Genomic DNA, 19,167 nt, shown 5'->3' with positions numbered 1-19,167 from the left:
CTGTGTAATCGACATATTAACTATCCTCTTTTGGGACTGGTTAGATGTCCTACTGCTAATATTTGGTTCACTGAAATACCCCATAACAATTTTATAACAATAACTACTACTGATGTAGCCACTAAATGCTATAGGCACATTGCCTCATTTATCTTCGCAACCACACGGAAGCGTGTTCATTTTACAGACTTCGAGACTCACCTGAGTAGACCAGATGCCCCGTCGCATTCCCAGGTCTTCCTCCACACAGTGGAGTCTTGCTCTCACCCCAGGTCCTCTTGGACTATCAAGAGACTCCATTCCCACCAGCCGTGATGCTTCTCACATTCCTTACAGGCTGCTCCCCTTGATGTCACTCATTAATACGAACCACAAAAGAGCAGTAAGCAATTATGAGTTCATCTTAAAACTAGAAAACATGTATTTCCCACAAGAGAAATTCAGGTACATTGTTAATGTGTCATTTAACTGGTGATTGGTCGAACTAGAAGACTATTTGAGAGTTAACCACAACTTTGCTTTAACACAATTGATATATTTCTGGAACACAACATAGCCGTGAAACACAAAACAGGGAAAAAAACTATTTAAAAAACTTTTGTGCACAAATTTGTAAAGGCTTAATTGAAAATGAAGGTAATTTTATATCTTAAAATTTATGCAATCTGACCTATTAGGGAGCACAGTTTGTCGCAGAGAGCCCCTGACTTTAAACAAAAGCCATTGTGGGCTGTGAATCTGCTGTGGCCAGCGGTGGGGGGCAGGGTGGAGGCCCCAGGGTTGTGCACCCTTGGCTAAAGTAGGTGCCCTTTCTGAATAGAGCAGGCTCGTTCTTGGGTCAAGCATGACTGCATTTCCAAGACTAAAAGTGCTCTCGGGCCCAAAGGATCCAGCTGCACATTTAGGAATCATTAGCTACTAAGTCTCTGCCACTGAGCCAGCCAGCCACTGTATGCCAAAGCAGTAAAAATTATGCATAATGATGCATATATAATTAGGGGTTTGTTTGCTTCTGTATGACGAATGTCCCTCAAGCAAAAAGAAAACAATGTTCCTTTATGTTAAAGTCAGCTCCAACATACTTTTTGATAAACTGCAAATGTATCCAGACTAAAATGACTTGATTACATGTATCTCTCGCACTTTAATTCCAAGTCATGCAATTGCTGGTGCAGCAGTTTTCTTGGAAATAAAACAGTGGCTTCCCAAACAACATTGGATAAGAGAAGATTAAGATATGATCTTAACGTTCAGCATAGACCAAGCCTGGATCCAAAGCAAAGTGAAAGATGGGGCAGGGTAGCAGGTAGTTAGCTGCAAACCACCCCATCACCGAGTGGTTTAAATCAACCATCATTTATTATTTTCATGAGTTAGCTAGCGGGGGGAGTTCTGCTGATCTGGGCCAGGCTTGGCTGGGTTGGGCTGGTCATGCAGCCAACTGGTCTGAGATGATTTTGCTCCATCTGGCTTCTCCTCTTCCAGCAGGCTAGCCTGGACATATTTTCATGGTAGAAGCAAGGCTCTAAGACAGTAGAAAGGGTTAGCACTTTTCAAGCTTCTGATGGTATCAAGTTTGTTTCCGTCCCTTTGGCCAAAGCAAGTTACAAGGTCAAGCCCAGAGTTGGCATGGCAAGGCTCTACACAAGGGCATGGATCCAGAGAGAGGTGAAATTTGGGATCATTCAACCAATGTACCACGCACAATTTAGGTATTTTTTTTCTTAGAATTTATGTTGCCAAGACAGTGATTTCCAAGTTTTCCATAGTCTGAAAAAGCCATTTCTTTGGATCTTCATGCCCTGGTCCAGCCTGGTCCAGAGAAGGTCATGGTTCTTGTGAAAACTGGCTTGAGCTGAGTCGGATCGTGTTCCGCCCACTCTCTGAGCTGCTCCACCTGCAGCTGCTAAACCCTCCAAGGAAGGAAAAATTCAGACACTGACGCGTGGTACCGAGCAGCCTAAAGGAATCCCGTGCACTTACTGCCCATCCAAAATGCGGTCTCTTTTTGGGCAAAAATCAAAAGTCTACTTTCCAGTCAAGTTGATATTCTGATAGGAAAGAATTCTCCAAGGTACTCCACCCAGCAGATTTGAGATACTTTTAGCCAGACATTAAAGCATTAGGAGAATGTGCCGGGTTACCCAAATAGGGGAGCAATAAGGTACCACCCAGGCCAGTCAAGGAAAAAGAGTGCTGACAAGCATCAGAGAAGACATTTGCAGAGCTAGGAGCCGGAAAGCTGTTTGAGGACACTCTCCTAGAATAACATCCCTCCCAGAGGAGGGAGAAAAGAAAGTTGGGTAGCTCAGGAAGATTCAAAAAGTCACGCAGAACTCTGGCTGAGGAAGGAGTCACCAGACCTGGCTGTGAGAGTCTTCAGGGGAGAACCAGTGAGAAGGGGCCCAGCGCGAAAGCAAATGGGGAACGGAGACAAGGTCAAGAGGAAGGAGGCAGCGTGTGCCCTTGGGAAGGCAGAGAAAGGGCGAACAATATAGGGCAGAGGGGAAGAGCAAGGCATGGCCTTGGAGAAGGTACGCAGGAGGGAAGCAGGCATAGCTAGGAGATGAAAAGGGGGGCAGAGACTAACCCCACCCCCCAACATGGTACCCTGCGGCTACCCTCTCCCATCTTCCCCGGTTACTAAACCGTATTTCTTGCCAGGTACCCTTGAGGCACTTAACATCATCATTTGTCCCAACCTCCCAGTGAAGTTGGTACCACTCTCTCCATTTCACAGAAGAAAACTGATGGATAAAGGGGTGAAGTGAACTCGTCCAAGGTCACCAAGGTATAAAACAGTGGAAATAGAATTTCAAAATAGGTTGTTTTTTAACTCAAAACACATACTTTAGCCGCTGTATTTGTTTCCTAGAAATGTTGTAACAAGGTACTACAAACTGGGGCAGGGCGGGGGGAGGAGGCACTTAAAATCAACAGAAATGTCTTGTCTCCCAGTTTGGGAGGCTAGAAGTCTGAGATCAAGAGGTCATCAGGCTTGTTTCCTTCCAAGGGCCATGAGGAAAGCGTCTGTATCTGGCTTCTCTCCTTGGCTTGTACGTGGCCATTTTCTCCCTGTGTGTCTTCACACTGCCTTCCCTCTGTGCTTGTTTCCGTGTTCAAATTTCCCGTTTTCATAAGGCCACCAATCATATTGGATTAGACCCCAACCCTACTGACCTCATCTGAACTAATTACATCTGCCATGATCCTACTGCCAAATGAGGTCACATTCTGAAGTACTGAAGTTAGGACTTCAACATATGAATTTTGGAAGGTGGTGCACAATTCAACTCATAGCCATTGTCCCCTACCGGCCCCCAGTGGCAAGATGGTAGAGCAGAAAGACCAAGGCTAGCTTACTGAATCTAAACAAAGCTCTCTGCTCGAGAGCCGCCATTAAAATGAGATAATCTCCCCTGGCTCAGTCAGTCCCCGTAAAGAAAGAATGAGTTGAATGCCCACCACCGGTACAGACAATCCATTGCTTTCCCCACCCATACTCCCAACTACAGACGTTTCTACCACTACAAAGAAAGGGGGGTTACAGCCCCCCCTAGGCCACTTGGCTCTGATCTCACCTGGCATCTCCTTTGCAGGCACAGAGACCACCAGGGCCAGCCTTGGGGTGACACCCTCAAATGCAAGCCCCACCGCAAGTAAGAAACAAAATCTGAGCGCCCTCTTTTGCCCAAACCCCACGCCCCCATCGTGCCTCTGAATGAACACAGGCCGAAACCTGGTCTAAGCAGCTGGTGCTGAACGAGGCGGGGCTGCGGGGCCTGAGCCGTGAGGGAGGCAGGCCCATTGCTCAGCCAGCCTTCAACAGATGCTCCGGGGATTGGCCGCACCCATGCAGCAAAAACACAGAAAATCCTACCACCCCATCCCCCCATTTCTCCTCTGGGGAAATGAAGATGATCTGCCAGTCAAGGGAACACTTCCTGATCCCGTTACTAAGTATACTCCGGGCCAGGCCCAGAGGGAGGCTCCCCAGCTGGGGGCTGTGGCCAACGTGGCCACACTGGTCCTACTTGCAGAGGAAGACACCCCTGGCTCCCCTCTGGTGTGACCCCATTCTTCCTGTAACAACCACAGGAGGGGATGGCAGGGCTGGGGCTGTGGGAGCCCTTGCAGCCAGCGCTGTCCTGAGGCTTCACCATTGCCACACTGTCATCCTACAGAACACAGATGCCCCGACAACAAAGAGGCAAGTGACACTCAACAGCAGTAACAGTATGGGGACTGGCTGTCCTAACTGAGCACGTACTATGTGCTGGGCATGCTACTGGCATTCAGTCACTTCAACCCACAACCTCTGAGTACCGTTTCCTTTTTAGAAAGCAGGAACAGAATCACAGAGTCAACTTAATTTGCCCCAAACCACACAGGTAGCCAGACCTCATAGCAATTTCCTTGACCAAGGAAGTGGTGATAAATGCACTTTGGGAGTTAACAACAGTTTGGTGGCAAAAGCAGGTTGGGTGCACCTCACGGTGAATGAGCGAAGTCTTCCTCAAGCGAGCAAAGAAATCAAGCCCCAGTGTGGTGGGTCATATTTTTACTGCCCCATGGATATACACCAATTAAGAACACGGCCAGGAAATCACTCCCAGTGCTAACCTGAGCCCACTCACTGTAACTGCCCATGAGTTTGTATTTTCCCACGGAAATGGGAGAGTTTGCCCCAGGCCAAGTTTTTCTTCTACATCCCTAAGCAGCGGGCAGGGGCAGGAAGTGATAACTCAGAAACACGGGGGACACGGGGGACGATGCCATCCCCACCCCCTGGTCAGGCTGGCCCTTGGCCTTAGGGCTGGCCATTGTCATGGGGCCCTGGGCTCTTCAGCAGCCCCAAAACCCTCCACTGGGCCTGCAATCCAGTATTTTAAATTATGCTGCACTGAGATTGTCCTTACTTTTAGGTAGAACATGGATACTTTCCAACGGGCCTGTTCCCCTCTACACACCTGACCCCAAACTTGACACCTCACATGGTCCAGGGGAGGCGAGTTCCAAACTGATAACCAGCGCTCTGGAATCATCTCACCTGGGGAAGAGACGACAGACACATCCTTCCTGTGACCATCTTAGGGGAGAACTGTGACAGGCCGAGGAGCCTCCCGTGGGGAAGACAGACAAGCTGGGCCCCCAGAGCGGGCCCTGGAGCGGGGCTGGCTTCACAATCCTGAGGACCCTAGAAATGAGCTCCACATCCCAGGGACTCCAGGTCAGGGGACAGAGAAGCTCCCCCTTCCCGGAGAGGTCGGTTTAGCCTGTGCCTGGGAGTCGGAGGCTGAGAAGACAAACAACAAAGCATCCATTGCAGGGGCGTGGCTGAGGTTCCTCCAGGAACGGTCCGAACGCCTGACCCGCCGTCCTGCAGCCCGGCCTAAATCCAGATGGAGACGTGAGCGCCAAGGCCTGGAAAACATAGGGAGTGTGGGGTGGGGACAGGGCTGTACACTGAAGGTCATCGGGAGGGCGGGCCTCACACACAAAGCCCTGGGGGGCAGCGCCCCAGCCCCATCCTGGCCCAGGTTCCTGCAGGACACGAGAGAGAGGCCAGCTGAGGCAGCTGGAGGGGGCCTGCCAGGATCTCACCTGTCAGAGAAGACCGCTGCCCCCAGAAACACGCCCCGCTCCGAAGCAGCAAGGCTCCTGGGTAACCCATCCTGCAGGTGAGCGCACACGTGCCAACACCAGGGGACAGTGCGTGCCCGTCCACCGGCTGCCAGATCGTGAAATGTTACAGAGCGAGTGAATTCCACAGTCTCTTCCCCACGTGAGGACACAGATCCAATAGTAAATTATATTTTATTTCATGTACAGAGAGCTCGGGGCTGAAAGGTGGTGGTTGGGGAAACAGCACACAGGTGAGCAGCATGGAGGAGAAAGCCTGTTGTGAGTCCGCCGGTGCCCTAAGTCCAGTGAGCGTGGGGTCCCCAGGGCAGCTGTCCATAGGGCAAGGAGCCTCTGTCCGCTGCCCTCTGGGTTTAGACCAATGCACCGCCCGCCCGCGGCAGCCCCTCCACGACACCAGAGTTAAGGGCACATCCTGCAAACGCAGTTCCCTTTCAGGTGCGCGGGTGGGGTGTCCAGTGGTGTGGCCGCCAGTGGGGAGGCGGGCCGGCGGAAGGCTGCCCTTCCTCTCGCTCTGTAGACGGGAAAATTAAAGCTCACGAGTCCCAAGGCTTGAGAATGCAAAGTCCATTCTGTTAACCTGGACATCCTTCTCCCGCTGCACATATCCGCACAGCCCTATGCAGGTCTGTGCCGTGCGTCCCCTCTCCCCCCACGTCTAGCAGTATTCCACACACACACACCCTCCCCGGAGTGCCAGTCTGTGATCTGTCATTGCCGTGTGTCCAGGTGGCCGTGGGTTCACCCGGGGGGAAGACGGTGCTCACACCCCACAGGCAGGTCCTCGGGGGCCAGGGTCTGCAGCGGGGCCCTCACGGGCCAGTGGCTACAGCAGCTTGACGTAATTCTGTGGAATCAGGCCCCTCTTGCCATTCAAAGTCCCTTCCAGCCAGCCAGGTTCTCTTGAGGTTTGCACTGAAAAGGAAGAGAAATCCTTTTTACCAAAACGCTCCCGGGTACTTTCCGCCTGGGAACTCACCGCACCGCTGTGGGTCTTAAAGGCTCAACCAACACCGAAACGGGGGCCATTCCTGGGATGTCTGGTTACAGATCCGCACAAGAGTTATTTATAGGTGCCCCCCTGGCCACCCCAGCCTTCACCTGTCTTCACGCCACAGCCTCCTAACCGGTCCCCCAGCTTCCGGTCAGGCTCTTCCCAATCCACAGTGCACAAAGGAGCTCAATGAGCTTTCCAGAACACACAGCTGGACACGGCACTGCCCTGCATAACATCCACTGTCTGTAGGAACAAACCCAAGCTTGCACGGGCGCCTGGCCCTGCCACCTCCCGAGCCACCCGTCACTCGCCCACAAGCACATCATGCGGGTCACCCACAGTGAATCATCCAGAGAAAGCCCCGGCTGAGCCTCTAGGCCTCTGTACCTGCAGCGGCGTCTGCTGACATGCCTTCCCCCACTTCTTCACCGGGGAATTCTTCCTCAGAGACCCCAGATACCCTGTCCTCTGGGGAGTCTTCCTCGGCCATTCTTGGCACTTGCCAGGCCTCACCGGCATCATCTGGGCCCCTGTCTGCCTGCCACCTGGACGGGGAACTCCTGAGGGCAGGGCGAGACCTTCCACAGTTGGGCTCAGTGCCCTGCACACTCCACGTTCCGCCAAGAGCCATGACGGACACACAGGACAGTGACCGCGGGCTGGACGGCAAAGGGCGCAGGCTCCAAACATTCATCACCAGGGTTCAGAAGCACCAGTAACCCCCCCCCGCTGTGGGCAGGCCCCGACTCAGGCCTCGGCCACGGCCAGGAGCAGACGTGGCAGCCAAGCATGTAGAAGAAAGGGGAGGTGTGGGCTGGATCAGCACACCAAGCCGGGAGCTGGCCAAGCAAGGCAGCCATGACCGCAACCCATCAGAAGACGGCTGACGGTGCAGCTGAAACCCAGCACACGTGTCCACGCGCCCAATACACAAACGCTTCACGGAACAGTACTTCCTCACTACGTGTGATGCACTCTTTTCTATTATTTTTCAATGCTGATGGCAACTCAGCAAACGGGGTTCATAACCCACTCCTGTGTAGCAACCCACAGGTCTGACCTCTGCATGGCTGGTCCTCTGCTTTCCTCCCCGTTTATGCCTGGACGACCCTCCTTGCCCTTCAGATACCAGCTGAGGTATCCCCTCCCTCCGAGACCACTCCCAATGCTCCAGGCCAGGTCAGAGCCGCCATATGTGCCCCCTACTCATTCCCTGTGAGTTGGGGGGTGTGTGTGTGAGAGAGAGAGAGACAGACACACACACACACACACACTGGACCCTCCCTCCTAGTCTAGGCTCTAACATAAGACGACCTGCGTTCCCCAGCACAGTGCTTGACCAGGATGATTTGCTGAAAGGATGAATAAACAAATGAACCAGAGATGCGCCCTCCAGGTGAGCTGGTGGCACCCCTTTCTTCGCACCCTGACTTCTACCCCAACATCGTTCCTCACAGCAGGGTGTTTAAGGGCTCTCACTTAATCCCACGCTGGCAATGCCATCGGAGCACAGCCCCCGTTGGGGAAAGGGACTGGATTCTATGGGAGAGGCACCCAGGGGTCGTGCAATGCGGGGTGGGGGTCTGGGGGCCGAGTAGATCCTTTCCTCAAACACTCAGGGAGGTAGTGACCATGGGGGAGGAACGAAGACCATTCCCGCTCGTTCCCGCATGCTGGGCTGCCCACCTGGCCACAATCTCCTGTGGGGACAGGGCAGGTCAGTAGCTCCACGCCCCACACCAAGAGGCTGCTCACTGAAGACTCCCGTGACACACGGCAAACAGTACAGCACTCGCTTGGCACACACTGGGGAGCACTAACTGTGTGCCAGCTACCGCCTACGCCAGAGACCCTGTCCTGCCACTCACGAGCTGTGTGGCCCCGGGTGAGGCTCACATCCTTAAGAATCTGATGAGAATGTGATGACAGTTACACCAATGCTCCCTGCTAGCATGATCTTTTCTACCTGTGGTAAAATATATGTAACATATATATGTAGATATGTAACCACTGTACCCATTTTTAAGTGTACAGTTCAGTGGCATTAAGTACATCCACAATGCTGTATAACCATCACCACTATCCATTTCCAGAACTTCTTCATCTTCCCAAACTGAAATTCTGTCCCCATTAAACACTAACTCCCCATTCCCCCTCCCCAAGCTCCTGGTAACCTTTATTCTATTTTCCGTCTTCATGAGCATGCCTACTACAGATATTTCATATCAGTGCAATCATACAATATTTGTCCTTTGGTGACTGGGTTATCTCACTTAGCATAATGTCTTCAAGGTTCATCCATGTCACAGCCTGTGTCAGAATTTCATCCCTTTTATGGCTGAATACACTATTATATGTATAGACCACATTTTGTTTATCCATTCGTCTGTCAGTGGACATTTGGGCTGTTTCTACCTTTTGGCTATTGTGAAAAATGCCAGCTATGCACATGGGTGTACAAATATGTTTGAGTCTCTGCTTCCAACTCTTTGGGCTATATATCCAGAAGAGGAATTACTGGATGACATGGTAATTCTATGATTAGTTTCTGAGGACCTGCTCTACTATTTTCCACAGCAGCTGCACCATTTTACATTCCCACCAGCCATGCACAGGGGTACCAATTTCTTCACATCCTCACCAACACTCGTTATTTTCCATATTTTTGATAATGACCATCCTAATAGGTTGTAAGGTGGTATCTCACGGTGGTTTCTCCATGTCCTCCTGATTTACCATCCCATAACGGGGACACTGAGCTAGGGACAAGAATACTTTGTGAGAAGCTTTCTCCAGAACAGAATCTGGTCTCAGCCTGGGGTATTTTTTAGCATAATGTCAACAATACGAATGACAAATATCTAAATCATCATCATTATAAAACAAGTAGCAGGAACCCACACTCAACTCAAGAACTGCAGCCGACATGGACGCCTCCGTCCTGGGCTCATTCCTGTGTCCTGCCCTCCCCCTCACACCCTCCCCCTGCTCCAAGGGGATCGGCAGCTTCAATGCTGTGTTTCTCACCGTCTTACCCCAGCAATGGTTCAAACACAGGTTCATCACATATGTTTATATCCCTAATAATATACTACTTATTTTGTATATTTGTGAGCTGAACCAGAATCACACCCTATAAAGTCTTCTTGCACTTAATTTTTTTACTTAAAATGAGTTTCTAAGATTCCCTCATGTTAGGGATATATATAAGAACACAACTGTTAGGTTGTGGGGTCTATAAGAGGGTCAACTTTCTAAGATAATGGCAAGCTGTCTTCCCAGGATTGCTCTTTATATATCTGAGGACTTTAAAATGAATCACTAGCAGCTTTTAAAGATGAATCTGGGCCACACCTGCTCCCCAAACAATGGACAGATCCTGTCTCCAGGGTAGAAATGAACAAAGTGTGGCAAACAAGGCAGCCAGCCTCCCTGCCCAGAGAGAGCCAGACCTTGGAAATCCTAATGCCGGGCAGCCCTGGGGAGGGAGACCACTCCCTGCTTGCACCGGTGGGTCCGGCAGCTGCAGGGCTACCTATCTGGAAAGAGAGCAGAACTGACTGGTCGCCAAGGTAATGTATTTCTGAGGTTCCCCAGGCCCAGAGAAAAGGGCACTGGCCTCTGGTTGTCACACGCACATCAGCTGCCCTGAGACCTTACACACGGCGCCCCCTGGAGGATATGGGAGGCACTGCCCCAGAACAACGGCTAAGCATTAGTGCGTCTACTATAGAAATGAATCTTCAGCTTAGAATTTAAACTCAAGTCCAGGCCCACACGGTAAGAGTGAAGAGCAAGGAACAGTTATGGGGCGAGGTGATTACTAAAGATCCCTTTCCCTTCCACACTCTGGGTCAGGATTTCCTACTGTTGTATATGTTCGCAACCGCGTGACTACTGACAACGCGGCCCAGGGGCCACTTTGACCTGGATTTTGTCTTCTCCAAAGGCCACTGAATGGCGTAAGCCAATTTCCTTTGTTGCCTGCACGAGGGACAAGAGCGGCTGGCAAGGCAAGAGCAAGCGCATTTATGGTAGCTGGAAGACTCCAAATGGACAAATGAACACAGAAAAAAACGTCTCAGGCATTTCAGCGATGCTAAGTATCCCTGGTCTGCAGGAAGGACATGTTCCCAGCGACACTCCAGTGGCTGAGTTACAAACAGTGGCCGCCTGGAGCGACGGGAGCTGAGGCCAGGGGAGCTGCTGGTCTGGCCCGGCCCGCGTCCGTCATCGGAAGGGAAGAGCCGCAGCCGTTCAAGGAGAGGCATCACTAGACGTGCTCTGAGCAAACACTTCCAACTAGTTATCAAGTCTCTGCTAAGAGATCAACTATGCACGGAAGATGAAGGTGCAAACACACAGAAAAGAATAAATCCTGCTTAAGGGTCTTCCATTTTCTGTGACCTTTAAGAACCACCCTAAGAAACAGTAAGTTTGGGGATGTGCGTTCCGATCGTGGTCCCCGTGCGCATCTTTGGCAACAGAAGAACAGGAGTGGGATGCAGGGGCTGCAAGGCAAGGAGCTCACATCAAACGAGACGTGCACGTGCTCCTGTACAGGGAAGGTGTCAACACGTCAACAAGCGTCTCTAGAGCAGCTGGCCTGGGGGAGGACCTGAGGACACCAGCGCCACACAGCCCGGAAACTGAGTGGTATGTGCCTTGGCTCAAAACAAAGCCGGGTGCACGGAGCGCCAAGCGAGGCTCCAAGGTCGGCAACATCCTCCACAATGTCTGTGCTGCACACGTGGCCCAAAATGCTGCCCTGACACATCACTACACGTGTGGACATCCTTGTGGATTAGGATGGAGAAGCTGATGCAGAGGGAACTTAAGGAACTTGCCCAGGGTCACAGAGAAAGTGGAAAAGCCAACTGACCTCAGGCAAAATAAGTGCAGAGTTGATAGCTACCTGCTATCAATCACTCTCCTGTTCCCGAAACACACTGACATATGTGTGTGTGTGTATGCCTGTATGTGTGTGTATACATGGATATGAGTATATACAGAGATAGAGAGACAGAGACACACACACACACACACACACACACACCTACGCACACACTATTTTTCTTAGGAGGTCTCCTGCAAGTCACCAAGGGACTTTAAAAGTGCAGAACTTCAGTGTGCCGCATCAGACATCTATCGGCCTTTCCCAATATCCAAGTTGGCAGAACCGGATTTGATTGGGGTCCTGACCCCCGTTCCCATGTCCGCGTGCCCAGAGGAGGAGCCCCTAGACCCAGTGTGGTGCTGATTGATCTGAAGTCCTGGCTGGCAATGAGTTTAAGGGGAGCACATGACCTCATTCTTGCTATTGAGACGTGAGAGCAGGTCACCTAAGGAAGGATGTTCTGAAAAAGTTTTCTCATGCTTAAAAAAAGAACACAAGGATGAGGCAACCCCCTTCTGCTAGGGTTGAGTGTGGCCATGAGGCCTGGAACTGGGACAGCCATCCCACCCGTGCTGGGGAACCAGCCAGAGGCCCCTGTCCATAAGCAGAGATGGAAACACTGCAGTCTTGGGTGACATCTTTGAGGTGGTGATTAACCAGCCCCTGGAGCTCCCCACGTGCAGACTTCTTATTGCGTGAGCGAATCCACTTTCATGACTGCTTTAACCAGTTCTATCTGTTACTTGCAGCCAAAGGCATTCTAATAGATACACCTTCCACCAAGGTAAGTATCACATGAACCATACTGTGTTCTGAGGCCCCGAACAAATCTAATCAACCACACAGCGTCAAAATTCATCCTCATGTCCTAAATGGTGGGTTTCAGTGCTCTCCGCTTTCCCTTCTGCCATATGGGTGCCCATACATGACAGGCCTGGAGGAGGGCAGCTAACTGACTCTCCTGCCAAAACTGCATGCATGTATGTTATGGTGACGGAGGACTGATCTTGCTTCTACTCCAAGAGCAAAATTTCTCCACGAAGTATAATTCTGTCATACGTGGGGTTTTTTGTTGTTGTTTGTTTTCTGACACTATCAGGAGTCTCTGGCTCTCCAGAGGACGTAGCACACAGATATAGAAATCTACTCTAAATGAGGCAACTTGCTTTCTAAAAAACAATCATCAGCACATGCCGCATTACTGACAATATAGCACCAGGCGTTGTGTTGATATACTCCATATATTCCAAACATTCTGGCTAATCAACCATTCCATTCCAAGCATCAAAGGTTCTCGCTGCCTCTCCAGAACCCTTTTGGGCAGCTCTGCCCCCACACAACATCACTGTTTCCATAGCAACCAATGAATTTCATAATGAGGAGGACTGGGAAGGAAGAAATCAAGGGGGAGGGAAGAGATGTACACTGAACCATGGGAGGAATTTGTGAAATCTGAAGCCGGGCATAGCTCCTCAATGCTTATGTGTGACTATTAAACATGCAAACAAAAATCTATACCCTGGTTTCAGTATGCAAAATCAATACCCGTATCTAGAGATTCATGCACTATTCAAACAAGCAAAACTCATGTAAAGCATAAGAATGGTAAGGGAACGATAAACCAAAATTGGTCGACAAAGCACGTGTCTGTAGCTCAGAGCTGGTGAACCTGAAGCATTTAGGAGGCTAGGGTGGGGACGCTGGGAGAGGAAAACAGAGGATGCAAATCACAAACATTTCTTAACTCCAAGTAGCACCAGCTTCTCTACATCAGGAGAAAGATATCCTGAATGAAGACCCTCAAGAGTTACAAGAGTTGGAGAATAACCAAGATTAAAGCGGAAGTGGGCACCCACAGTCCCCTGGCGTTCGGTTCCTGGGAGCCACGTGGGCAGGCTCTCGCCCAGCCAAAGCATCAAGGGACAGACAGACTTCTGCTCCTGACAACCCCACAGCCAGGGACCACCTGTCTGCTCTGGGCTGTAGACCCTCTGGGCCGGCAGAAGACAGCCTCCCACAAAGCTCCCACTAACACTTACCATCCTCAAAAATCGCTCCTATTTCAAAAGACAATTCCGAGCTGTGTTCTGCTTCACACGGGTACACTGCCCGGGCCTTCCGATTGATGACGCTGAAGAGGGAACAGGCAAGGCACCAAGTGAAACATGAGAAACCTCACCTTTCCCCCGCCCGCACGGCCCAAATCTCATTTCTATGTCACCAGCGCGGCAGCTCCTTCCAAAAAGGAAATTAGCGGGAAAGGGAACATCGGGCAAACCACAGCACTTGACTGTCAAGTAAATGACAGGTTTCAAACCCCAGTCTTTCTTTAGGGAGCCTCTCTGAGAAGCTTTCCCTGAACCTCTTCACCTACTTCTCCTCTCCGCTCAGTGGGATGCCCTTCCCTCTTGTTCAGCGTTATTAGAACCACAGGGCACGTTTATTTCTGAAGCATTTCGGTTTATCTATTAAGGAAAAGCACCGGTGTCTTGAGACCGAAGGCGAGGCAGCGAAGGGCAGAGGCACACGGACACTAAGTGGCTCCAGCCATGCCCCTCGGACGCCCATCTGTCTACAGTGACGCTCTGCTTTCACGCCACCCTGGAAGGGGCTCGTTGCTCTCAGCTGGGTCTCGCCCCCAAAAGGGACATCAGGCTCGGCTTCTCAACACTTGTCAAAACAGCCTGTGTGTTCTTGTGGGAAAAGAACACAGTGGGGAAGGATGGAGACCAGGCTGTCAGCCAGATGCACACCGAGGCAGAAGGAAGCATCCCACCTCGCCGGAGCAGGGGAAGCCACTGATGGGGAGAAGGGCCTCAGCCTGCTGTCCCGGAGGAAGGGCTGTGCTAAAGGTCAGCACCTCTGGCCTCTGCACCACTGGCCCATTAAAGAGCTGTGTTAATTACGGTTCCCAGTGCCCCATTTACCTTCCTTTAAAACAAACCATGCGCTTTCTATTCATGTATAAAAAGTTCTTCCAAAATACGTGGTTTCATAAATGCACAACCAGCACCAAAAAGAGTAGCTTCAAGCAGGTCTCACGTAAGGCAAATCTCTACGAATGTACTTGTTCTTGAACCTTTAAGTCCAAGGCAAGGTGGTAAATGTTGTCCACGAAGTCCAGGAGACCGGCAGCTGTTTCCACGTGGGGAGCACAAGGACGTGCTCAGGTTGATCAGGCCCCTGTGTGCCGCCCTCACATTCTACATCACGCTCCAAACCACGTACCTTTCAGGTGGCTTGTCCGCTACGGTGGCAGGAAGAGAGAGGGGGAAAGACGCCAGCTTGGGTGAAGGAGGTGTAACCGCTGTGTTGCAGCTCGGTGTGGTTGGTGCCTGAGGGTTAAGCCACTGGACCGTGGATGATCGGGCCTGGCTTGGGCTAAGCGTGGAAGTTTGAAGAACAGGATTAATAGTATAAAGGCCACAGAACACCAAATACATGACACCCCATTCCTCAATGGCCAGGATGATAGTTCCTTTCTCTCTCCTGATGACTGAAAGGGATAGAGTCCTCTCCACCTCCTCCCAGGTCTGTAGCCCCAAGAGCCACACCCCAAAACTAGAGATGCCTCACCGTATTTCTTCAGGTTTGTGGAGAAGATCTAGTCTTGTCCAACCTAGCACCATACTGGTGCACTAATTACAACACCAGAATCCAACGGCCAAAACTAGTTGCTTGGACTTTTGAGATATTCATGTTTTCTGCTTATAAGGAAAGTCAAAAGAATCTACAGTCAAGCCCATGACCTATAGCTCTAAATATTCAACAGTGGCCTTTTAATGTCTAAATTGGTACAGCCATTACAGAGAACAGTACGGAGATTCCTTAGAAAACTAAAAATAGAACTACCATATGACCCAGCAATCCCACTACTGGGCATATACCCAGAGAAAACCATAATTCAAAAAGACACATGCACCCCAATGTTCACTGCAGCACTATTTACAACAGCCAGAACATGGAAGCAACATAAATGCCCATCAACAGAGGAATGGATAAAGATGTGGTACATATATACAATGGAATATTACCCAGCCATAAAAAGGAACGAAATTGGGTCATTTGTAGAGGCGTGGATGGACCTAGAGACTGTCATACAGAGTGAGGTAAGTCAGAAAAACAAATATCGTATATTAAGGCATATATGTGGAATCTGAAAAAATTGGTATAGACGATCTTACTTACAAAGCAGAAATAGAGACACAGACATACAGAAGAAAGGTATGGATACCAAGTGGGGATGGGATGAATTGGGAGACTGGGACTGACATATATACACCATTGATACTATGCATAAAATAGATAACTAATGAGAACCTACTGTATAGCACAGGGAACTCAACTCATTGCTCTGTGGTGACCTAAATGAGAAGGAAATCCAAAAAAGAGGGGATATACGTATACATATAGCTGATTCACTTTGCTGTACAGTATAAACTAACACAATATTGTAAAGCAACTACACTCCAATAAAAAAATAAAAATAAAAAAATAAATAAAGCTCTTTCATCTGGTCATATACACGTGGCAACTCAGAACAGAATGCCACTGGGAATCAAGATTCCTCTAGAGTGGACCAAAGACTAGCATTTAAGGGAGAAACCAATGAACAGTAAATCTTTGGTGACCTTAACATTCCCTAATAGTTGCCAATTTTGAAAATAAGTTAATGTAAAAAGGTCAGTAAACAGACTCATGGAGGGGCCTCTAAACGTGGAGGGTTCGATAAATACGTGTTGATCTGAATAAACTATTCTTCAATGATCTCAAAACTGGAGGCTTGTGACTATGGTCTACGAAGCTTGCTTTAAAAGCACAGGGCTGAAAGCTGCTCGTTTTACTCAAGTACATTTTCAACACATATGTATTCAATGCTGCTATACCCAGATGCCCCTCCCCTCCAATTCACCCTCTTTGGCTAAAACCAGTTTCTACGAGCAGCTTCCGTGTCCTTCCATATTACTGAGCATTATCTTTGATTCTTCTTCTAAAGCAGAACACCACGTCCTGTCCATTTTTACTGCAAAAAGCTCCCAGGCTGTTCCTTTCTCTGTGCTCTCGTCGTGAACAGGAGACGATCCCATTCTCACTGCTGATGCCGGTGTCACGGCGGAGGTCTCCTAGCCAAGCCCCTGGCCCCAGGCCTCCCATTCGGCCAGTTCCATCAGCCACATTCAGCCACCTGGGTAAGACCCAGGCCACCCCGTGTGCCTCCCCAGGAACAGGTGTGCTCCCCCACCTGCCCTGGCAGCCTGGCTTCTTAGCCCACAGCTCTGCTCCCATGACTTCCCCTCCTCCCCCCCTCAGGCTCTTGCGCTCCTCTGCTGGCTCCAGTCTGTCCCCTCCCCCCGGGCTCAGCTCGAGCTGCCTCCCCCAGTTCTTCTCCTCTGGACTCTCTAAGTCACAGACCTTCTCTGAAGGCCCATCACACCAATAAATGGGAGGGCCCATCAGCATGAGTTGTTCTGTGTTGGTTTCAGACATCTCTCTCGCCTCTGGGTTGACAGCAGGTGGGTAACTCTTTGTGTAGACTCACAAAGCCGGGCAGAGGGCTTGGCACAGGAAGACTTCAAGCCACATCTGAGCAGCCAGTTCACGTGTGCTAACACTACAACTGAACAGTATACACCAGGCCCATGAAATATTGCATTACTGACTGGATATTTAGTACACAGAAGGTTGCCTTTACTCTGATCAGAAAAGGGGGGGGGAGGAAGAACATCTTAAAAACATTATTCTTTGAACAACTTATTTACAATCCCCCTAATCCAGCCATTCATTTGGAAGTCATAAAACCTACTTCATACCAAGCAAAGAAACCTATAAATCTCAAGGTGATCTGTATCACCAACAGCAAAAGTCACTCCATTCTTCAGCAGAAAATGAAACTTTAATGGGTTCTTACTCATCAGGAAGGGAGAGGATGGCGTGAGTGAAGCTCTGACAGAGAATTTAAGACCACAGTTAGCCAAACAACTGCCATTTTATCTCCCAGCAATTACTCAAGGCGCTTGTGGGTGCTGGTGGCGATGGGGGATGAGGTGTGTTACCCCACCCGAACCAACTCTTCCTGGTCATAAATAGTCAGGTGATGAAACGATGGCCATCTATCTGCTGAGAGGGAGGACAGCTACGGGATGAAGATAAGGTAACAGTGTGTGTATTTATGAGGTTCTTTAAAAGTAAAGGTCATAAATTTTACAGCTATTATCTACTTCATCCTCACATCTTTCTTTTAAAAAGAAATGTTTTGTTTTGTTTTTTTGTAAAGGGAAAATACTCCTTCTGGCAAGTGAAAGAATTGTTGGAAGAGCAGGTGCAGAAGGTAAGGGCCTACCCTTAGCTCGGCTTTCTCCACCCTGTCCCAAAACAGGAACTCAGAGTCGCCCATCCTTGCCCAGAGTCAAGCTCGCAACATGAGCCTTTTTTGCTTCTTGGTTTGTTCTCTGTGATTTTTTTTTTTGTTTGTTTTCTGTTTTCTGTCAACACACAGATGTGCTATGTGATCCCACACTCACTGGTTCACCAAGAGAGTCTTTTCAGGCTTCCCACTTAGACCTAAATTTCTGTATCTGAGTCCCTGGGTTTCCCCACAGTATCTCAGAAAGCCTCCGCTCAGGACTTCTCTGTGGGCATGAACTTTGCAGACTGGACTATTCATATTCGCCTCTACTATGGGGAGGAGGTATCATAAGTCACGTGGAGAACTAAGTCCTGTGAAAGAGGAGACCTGCCCAAGCAAAACAAAGTTCAGGAAACAGAGCCAGGTAGCCATGAGGATACAAGAAACTTTCCATGGGCTTCTTCGCTGGGAAGGAGTGGGGATGAGGCAGGAAGCGGTTAAATATACTCAAGACCTAAGACCTGAATTCTCGCCTCAGCCAGCAGAAGCCAGACGATGTTTCACAGGTGTCTCCAAAAGCAACCTGCCAGCCGCAGAGCACAGGGAGATCAGCTCGCTGCTCTGTGACCACCTAGAGGGGTGGGATGGGGAGGGTGGGAGGGAGGGAGATGCAAGAGGGAGGAGAAATGGGAACCTACTGTGTATGTATAACTGATTCACTTTGTTGTAAAGCAGAAGCTAACACACTATTGTAAGGCAATTATACTTCAATAAAGATGTTTAAAGAAAAAAAAAAAGCAACCTGCCAACATTTTTTTTTTTTTGGAAGGCAAGAAATTGTAAACATGAGTTTCTTTATATAAACCATCTCCTACTTTCCAGAATTGGGGTTTTATTTTGTTTTTTGGTAATAAGGATCAAAAAATATTTTTTAACTATCTTAATTCTTTAAAAGATAATACTTATAATTTTCTCAAAAAGCAGTAAAGTATTCCTTTTAAAGGAGAATTCCTGACATTGTTTTTCTCTTCTTTGACTTAAAACATTTTAGAGGAACCCTAGGCATTCGGGAAACGGCAGCCCAGAGCAAAGGTCTAGCAGTTTTTCTCAGCCTGGGCCCTCGGAGAGATCTAGCAGTTTTTCTCAGCCTGGGCCTCCTGAGAGAAGGCGCCCTAAGGCATCCATGTACATAATGAATTAACACCTCTCCTGCATGTCTAGAACTGTTCTAGCTACCCATGTGTTGGGAGACAATTCAATACGGGTCTCCGGTGTTTCTGCACT

General features: G+C 49.6%; 1 protein-coding gene across 2 annotated transcripts in view; it reads right to left on the bottom strand.

The window, feature by feature from the left end:
* Positions 1 to 5,798: 5,798 nt before the first annotated feature.
* ARHGAP10 (Rho GTPase activating protein 10) overlaps positions 5,799 to 19,167 on the bottom strand; it is a 327,424-nt gene continuing 314,055 nt past the window's right edge. For both annotated transcript variants that reach the window (XM_036853059.1, XM_036853057.1), the window contains 3 exons: positions 14,766 to 14,918; positions 13,577 to 13,668; positions 5,799 to 6,558 (listed from right to left, as the gene is read on the bottom strand). In XM_036853059.1, coding sequence (XP_036708954.1) covers positions 6,470 to 6,558; positions 13,577 to 13,668; positions 14,766 to 14,918 — 334 coding nt within the window. In that variant the 3' untranslated portion in view covers positions 5,799 to 6,469. The remainder of the gene's footprint in view (positions 6,559 to 13,576; positions 13,669 to 14,765; positions 14,919 to 19,167) is intronic.

This window comes from Balaenoptera musculus, chromosome 5, assembly GCF_009873245.2.
Source record: "Balaenoptera musculus isolate JJ_BM4_2016_0621 chromosome 5, mBalMus1.pri.v3, whole genome shotgun sequence".
NCBI classification, from domain to species: domain Eukaryota; kingdom Metazoa; phylum Chordata; class Mammalia; order Artiodactyla; family Balaenopteridae; genus Balaenoptera; species Balaenoptera musculus.
Note: the sequence above shows the minus strand (reverse complement) of the source record. Positions and strands in the feature narration are given on the sequence as shown.